Raw genomic sequence first — 7,063 nt, forward strand, 5'->3', positions numbered from 1 at the left:
CGGCCAAGGAAAAGGGATGGGATGGGAACGGGAATGGGGGAGATTAATACTACGGCCGTAAGGCCGTAGTATTAATAGTCGTAGTCACGAAGCCGTAGTCACGAAGGTTTAACGACGAAGATCGAGGGGAAGGACGTTGCGTACCTATAGGCCTAGCATTTTTGGAACGAAGGTCTGCGGGAGAGACGAAGGGAAGGCAAGGTCTACCCCGTGTCTTCCCTCAGACCTTCGAGGAAAAATATGTTTATTTTCCAAATTTGGCGTGGCAAATAGTTGCGGTTCAGTTAAAACAACCTGAGAAAATATTTTCCCTAATTGAAAAGTCATATATTATAGTTGCAGCGAATATGTTTGTCTTGTTTACAACAACAGCACGCGCCTTCAAAGCACAGAGGAACCAGCCAGGCGGGAACCTTCGTGGCTCACATTCTCCAACGATCCATGGTTTTTCAAATTCTTTCTCATTTCAGTTAAGACATCTGGCTCTGCAAGTGCAAACAAAGGGTATCTTAATGATTTACTGTATGCAAATAACGATTAGTAATGGAAAAACAACATGAAATAATAAATAATAACTGTTGAATGCGATGCTATACTATTTCGAATATTAGGCTACCCATGTTATTTATACATGCAACATCAAAATTCCTTATGTATAGACACTTGCAGAGTCGTATGTCACTTTATATCCCTTAATGAGATGAAATATGAATATCTGAAAGGCTAAAGATCGTTCGAGGATGATCTGTTTGATATACAAGTTGTTTCTTCGTGTCCTTGTATGGTATATTATCGATGCAAATCTTCTGTTTGCGGTTCATATACGATGGTTTGAGGATTTTTTGTATACACAAACATTCAAATGATCTTCACGCAATCACAAACTCACAAAGCGCAGGAGCCACATCTACGTTCACGAGTGGACAGACGAAATGAAACGGACAATATTATGGCTGTAATAGCACCATGGAGGTATTATACCTCCATGAATAGCACTGTGTGCTTGTATGTGTGTGCGTGCATTAGATCTGGTAGGTGAAAAGAAGGTTGCAGTGTGTGTATGTGCATTTACCTTCCCCAGCGACTTGTGGTAAGGATTGAAGGCACGGTCTGAGGCCGTGCCTATATCGTCGAAGGGAAGGTACGCGGCTCGACCTTCATGACTCTTGGAACGGGCCTAAGGCCCGGATTGTCAAATCTAACCTTCCCCCTTCCGCGACGGCTCCCCACGAAGGGAGAACTCAGCGCTTTGATGGCCCTCGGCACCGTTAAATCGTCCCTCCTCTTCCCCCTACAAGTGCGTGGAACACGGAGGGGTTGGTACGTCGGAAGGTTTATTTACATGCGCATCGCTATCTTCATCCTGTTGTTTGTCTGCTGGCGGCAAGGAGCTATCACCACCTCTCCAAGTTTCCCTGCATTTATTTACAAGGTAGGACATTTTGGCCTATTGTATGATGTTTTTTGTGTGTTTATTGACGGGGTTAACCATTGTGGGTAGGCAAATAGCTTGCTTTGGGTCTAGTTAGCCTAATTGAGGGAGAGCTGACTACAGCCTGTTGGGCTCTCGTCAGCCCCACATGTATGACTGAATTTACACATCATATGACATATTGTATGATGTTTTTTGCACGTTTTCTGACGGGTTTAGCCCTTGTGGGTAACCAAATGTATCCCTTTGGGTCTGGCTAGCCCTAGGGAGGGAGCACTGACGAGACCACGTTGCCCTAGCCATGGCCACGATTATCACTGGCTTGACTGACCACTTTAGGGGCATGTGCCGGACTTTAGGGTGTTTTTTGTTTGTTTATTGACGTAGCTAGCCTGTGTGGATACCTAAGTAGCTTATGTGGCGTCTTGTTCTCCGTAATTATGGTGTGCACAAAACAGGCTGGACCTTGACCATAACCACATTTATTACCACATATACTGACTGTAGTATTGTAATTTGTAGACTCCCCTAATTTAACTTATGTAATTTCAGCACCCCTCTTTCTTTACAGCAAGTAATATGGAGGTGACAATTGATGAAAGTTTTACGAGAACCAGCCCCATTTCCTCTGCGGAGAAGCAGATGTTGATTGGGTTGATAACCCAAGAACCCATTTTGAAAAACAGAAAAACGGATGGGAAACTACTTGAGCAAAAGAGACGAGCGTGGGCACGCATTACCCAACATTTCAATGCCCATAACATGGGTCCCAAGAGGACGGAGGGACAGCTCAGAAAAATTTGGGAAAAAATAAGAGGTAAGTAAGTTTAAAGAATATTTTATAAAGTCTCCAGCAAAAATGACGCGACAAATGTGAGAGTAGCTTTTACCAATATATGTGGCACTGCCGCACCACAGGTTCAGCCCTCCCTCTCTCGCTTCCATTACATTAACTAATCTGCTCTCCCTTTTAAATATTATGGGGTGCGGCTATGCCACATATACAAGTACTAGTAAATGACCCTACCCTTTACAATTCTAAATTTGCATATTTCATTCCTCAGTAGCTTTGACACACACACACACACACACACACACACACACACACACACACACACACACACACACAAACTAGGTATTTTCTATACGTGAAGGAACCCCTGTAGTAATGTAATTTGGCTGAAGCTTTACATTAAAGATCCATTCCTGGGTAGGATGTTGGTAATAACATACTAATGCACTTCACCCAGGACTTTGATTCTTTTCTTTGAGACTAAACTGTTGTATGTGGAAGGGAGAAAAGTATCCTACACTGAGTTCAGGACTCAAAACTTGCCCATCCCCTTCATATCTATACCTTGTCATAGTGTACTACACCACAGTGTGATGAATAATGCCATACTAGCTTACACACAAAAAAGTATAGCCTGTACTGATGTACTCTGGAACAATCTTCCTTCATCTGTATTTCCTCCTGCCTACGACTTGAACTCTTTCAAGAGGAGGGTATCAGGACACCTCTCCTTCCGTATTTGATCTTCCTTTCGGCCACCTCTTTTGTTTCTTTTTTAGGAGCAGCGAGTAGCGGGCTTTTTTTTTATTATTGTTTCCTTTTTTTGTGTGCCCTTGAGCTGCCTCCTTTGTTGTAAAAAAAAAAAAAAATTGTTGTACCTTTATTTTAGGGCAAATCAAGAGGACGCACGCCAAAAGCGTGAGATGTTCAGGACAGGTGGTGGCACCCCTCCCAAGGTACTCACACCTGAGACGGAGCAGGTCCTCTCCATTCTTGGGACCGATATCCAGGATATTGGCAACCCCTATGATCATGATGCCATGTCATCTCAGGGTAAGTGACCATTGTCAGTTTTGATTACCATGTTTGTTAATTATATTTGTCAGTAAAAATGCAGGAACTTGTGAAATCTTAAATTCTTCAGTCATGCAATAACGGAAAGTACCCAAGAATAATCAACAAGTTTACAGTAGTATTAAACATAATTCTATTACATTGTACGTCTGCTTTTCTCAATTCTTGATGGGGTTCAATATGCCATGGCTCTTCTACAATCTCCCACTCATTAACCTTTCTCAGTTATTCATTTCCAATCACCATAAACTCTTGTCTTTACAAAATTTCTATTAAAACCTCAGGCATCAACTGATTAAACATATTCTTGAAGTACATTAAGCTGCACAAGACAGTACTATGCTTGTGTACTAAAATATCTTTATTCTCAGCAACGTCGCACCGACATGGTCGACTCATCCGATTTACCAAGTCTCTCTTTGTGAGAGGTAAGATGTTTTAAGTGGTAATCATAAGCAGTATAGCTTGTAACACTTGAGACAGAAGCCTTTTTGGCTGGTGACTGGGGCCCAGAAGCCATATAATCATAATTATAAGCAGTATAGTTGTAAGAGTTAAGCCACAAGCCTCTGACCTGTGACTGGGGCCCTGAAGCCATATAATCATAAGCAGTATAGCTTGTAGTACTTAAGATAGAAGCCTTTATGGTTTGTGACAGGGGCCCAGAAGCCATATAAGCATAATCATAAGCAGTATAGTTTGTAAGAGTTGAGCCACAAGCCTCTTTGACCTGTGACTGGGGCCCTGAAGCCATATAAGCATAATCATAAGCAGTACATCTTGTAGCAGTTATGGCAGAAGCTTTTACAGACAGTGATTGGGGCCCAGAAGCCACCTCACATATATTAACGCATCACAGACATGCACTGTCTAATATACGGGAAACAGTGGCTTACTATATGCAATTTTAATGTGTATCATACATATTGTGACCTTTTTACGGGGTTCATGTGCAGTAATGAATTTGTATTTTGTAACCATAATGTAGTAAATTTAAAACAGTATCAGTGTCAAGTTAGTAATCTGACGAAAACAAACCTGATTAGGCATAATATTTCAGTAAATGCACTTTAAAAATGGAAAAAAGTTACATTCTGACACTTCCGTGAGCCACAGAAATAAAGACCTGTATTCTAGAGGTTAATATACACACATATACTTTTATAATCTTTTCTCACAAACTAACTTCTTTTATCTAATGCCAGAAAATTCTTACTCAACCGCCCTCTACGAAGTGGTTCATCTGAAAGAGCCCGCTGCGCCACCTCTACCTACACCAGCAGAAGAGCCGACACTCGAGGAAAGAAACAGTGTGGCCGAACCCGAAGTGTCCTCCTGTCCATCCTCAAGTGGAAAGAGGAGGCAGCGTAGTGCCAGGAGGGCACTTCAGGACCATGAACTATATGGCACACCAGGAGGAGAAAGTGCTAGCAATAAGAAAGAAGAAATGCAGCGGAGATTTCTGGAGAAGAGGGACGCACTGATGGACCTAAAGATGCAGCAAATGCAGGTTCGTCTTGAAGAAGCCAAGCAGAGGCGGGAAGAAGCCAAGGAGAGGCGGGAAGAAGCCAAGGAGAGGCGGGAAGAAGCCAAGCAGAGGCGGGAAGAAGCCAAGGAGAGGCGGGAAGAAGCCAAGGAGAGGCGGGAAGAGGCCAGACTTTACAAGGAAATTGCACGGCAAAAATTACTAGAATTAAGGAATAAACAATAAAAACAAATTAAAAATGAGTATAATTTTAATGTAAATTTAAGTTTAGCTTAGATGTAGATATAAATATAAATTTTACAATGTAAGAATAAGTTTAAGTTTATGTAAATATAATTCTAGATTAAATATACATATTAATCTTAGATTGTAGGAATAGGTTTTTGTAAATATAATCTTAGAATGTAGGAATAGGTTTAAATTTATGTAAAAATGTTTAAGTAAAAATATTGTATGCCAACTGACATCAGCGTTTGCCTTGCTAACATCATCCAATTTCTTGCATGTTTAAGATAATTTAAGAATTTTCATGTTCTGACTTTTGTGTGATATAAAAAAAAAACAAAGGTAAAACTATATGGTAGCACCTGAGCTTTATTTAACAATTGGTCAAAAAGAAATATATACTACACCATTCATATAGAACTACTACTTGCTCTCAAGAACTATCTGAAGGGTGTGCCCACGGTAAGGCTCAAGTGGATGCCATCTGACCACCTTTACAAAGAAATAGTTCGGAGACAGAGAAGACATTTGTTTATACCTACAATAATGTTCCCATCTTGTTTAAAAGAAGTCAGTAATGATTTGCTGCCGTTTCAGTCTACCTAGTACGTTCGCCTGTCTGTATTGGCACTTCATTATGGAGAGCATTGACATTGATGTTTATCATGTCCCTTCCATCTTGTGGCAAAACCAGTCTAGTTTGGACTACAATATTGTGCAGTACCATTGCAGCAACTATGATGGCTTTAGTGGTGTCTAAATTTGTCCTAACTTTCTTCCCTAAATACCCAAATCTCCTTTTTAGAACACCAAATGCCCTGTCAACTGTATTCCTCGTATGGGTATGACTGTTGTTATAAGCCCTCTCGTGCTCATTAGTTGGAGCTGACACTGGCGTCAACAGATATACCTCTTCAGGGCATGGCCAGCATCTCCAAGCAAGTGATACCTAGGGTTTAAATTTTCCTCTATATCAGCACAGAGTCTACTGTTATAGAAAATCCTACTGTCGTGCTCTCTTCCTCTTACTGATAGTCTTCTACCTCTTAAATTCCGCCGCCATGTTGCCTCTCTTTCCATCTTCTATCGATATTTTCATACTGACTGCTCTTCTGAACTAGCTAACTGCATGCCTCTCCCCCCTCCCGCGGCCTCGCCTCACACGACTTTCTAATCAAGGTCATCCCTATACCGTCCAAACCCCTTATGCAAGAGTTAACCATCATTTTCACTCTTTCATCCCTCACGCTGGTAAACTCTGGAACAATCTTCCTTCAGCTGTATTTCCTCCTGCCTACGACTTGGACTCTTTCAAGAGGAGGGTATCAGGACACCTCTCCTCCCGAAATTGACCTCTCTTTCGGCCACTCCTCTGTACTCTATTCGGAAGCAGTAAGTAGCGGGATTGTTTTTTTCATTATTGTTTTCTTTTTTTTCACGCCCTTGAACTGTTTATTCTTCTGTAATATATATATATATATATATATATATATATATATATATATATATATATATATATATATATATATATATATATATATATATATATATATATATATATATATATATATATATATATATATATATATATATATATATATATATATATATATATATATATATATATATATATATATATATATATATATATATATATATATATATATATATATATATATATATATATATATATATATATATATATATATATATATATATATATATATATATATATATATATATATATATATATATATATATATATATATATATATATATATATATATATATATATATATATATATATATATATATATATATATATCTTGATTTATTTATTTATGTATCTTTATTGTTTTATTTATTTTTTTTTACGTTGCGGCCTGTTGCGCCAGTAGGCTTCTTCCAGTGGATCCTGATGGTCGGCCCAAGGCTTCTTCCAGTGGGGCCTGATGGTCAGCCCAGCCCGTTCTGGCGCAGGCGAGTGTTTATAGTGGCGCCATCTTGCATTGGCTCATGGTGCCCTCCTGAGCTCATCTTTAATCCTAGAATT

General features: G+C 39.5%; 1 protein-coding gene across 1 annotated transcript; it reads left to right on the plus strand.

The window, feature by feature from the left end:
• Nucleotides 1-951: 951 nt before the first annotated feature.
• LOC126990275 (uncharacterized) lies at nucleotides 952-5,393 on the plus strand. Its single transcript, XM_050848828.1, has 5 exons — nucleotides 952-1,432; nucleotides 2,004-2,249; nucleotides 3,115-3,278; nucleotides 3,671-3,727; nucleotides 4,505-5,393. The coding sequence occupies exons 3-5, from the start codon at nucleotides 3,149-3,151 to the stop codon at nucleotides 5,008-5,010; spliced, it is 693 nt and encodes a 230-aa protein (XP_050704785.1). The 5' UTR covers nucleotides 952-1,432; nucleotides 2,004-2,249; nucleotides 3,115-3,148; the 3' UTR covers nucleotides 5,011-5,393.
• Nucleotides 5,394-7,063: the final 1,670 nt, after the last annotated feature.

This window comes from Eriocheir sinensis, unplaced genomic scaffold (genome assembly GCF_024679095.1).
Source record: "Eriocheir sinensis breed Jianghai 21 unplaced genomic scaffold, ASM2467909v1 Scaffold1515, whole genome shotgun sequence".
Lineage (NCBI taxonomy): Eukaryota > Metazoa > Arthropoda > Malacostraca > Decapoda > Varunidae > Eriocheir > Eriocheir sinensis.

What these genes read in the sequence shown, in the direction of transcription:
- LOC126990275 (XM_050848828.1), top strand. Translation starts at nt 3,149, where the DNA reads ATGTTCAGGACAGGTGGTGGCACCCCTCCCAAGGTACTCACACCTGAG. An exon ending in TGATGCCATGTCATCTCAGG is followed by an intron (nt 3,279 to 3,670) that starts GTAAGTGACCAT and finishes CTTTATTCTCAG; the next exon opens with CAACGTCGCACCGACATGGT. An exon ending in CAAGTCTCTCTTTGTGAGAG is followed by an intron (nt 3,728 to 4,504) that starts GTAAGATGTTTT and finishes ATCTAATGCCAG; the next exon opens with AAAATTCTTACTCAACCGCC.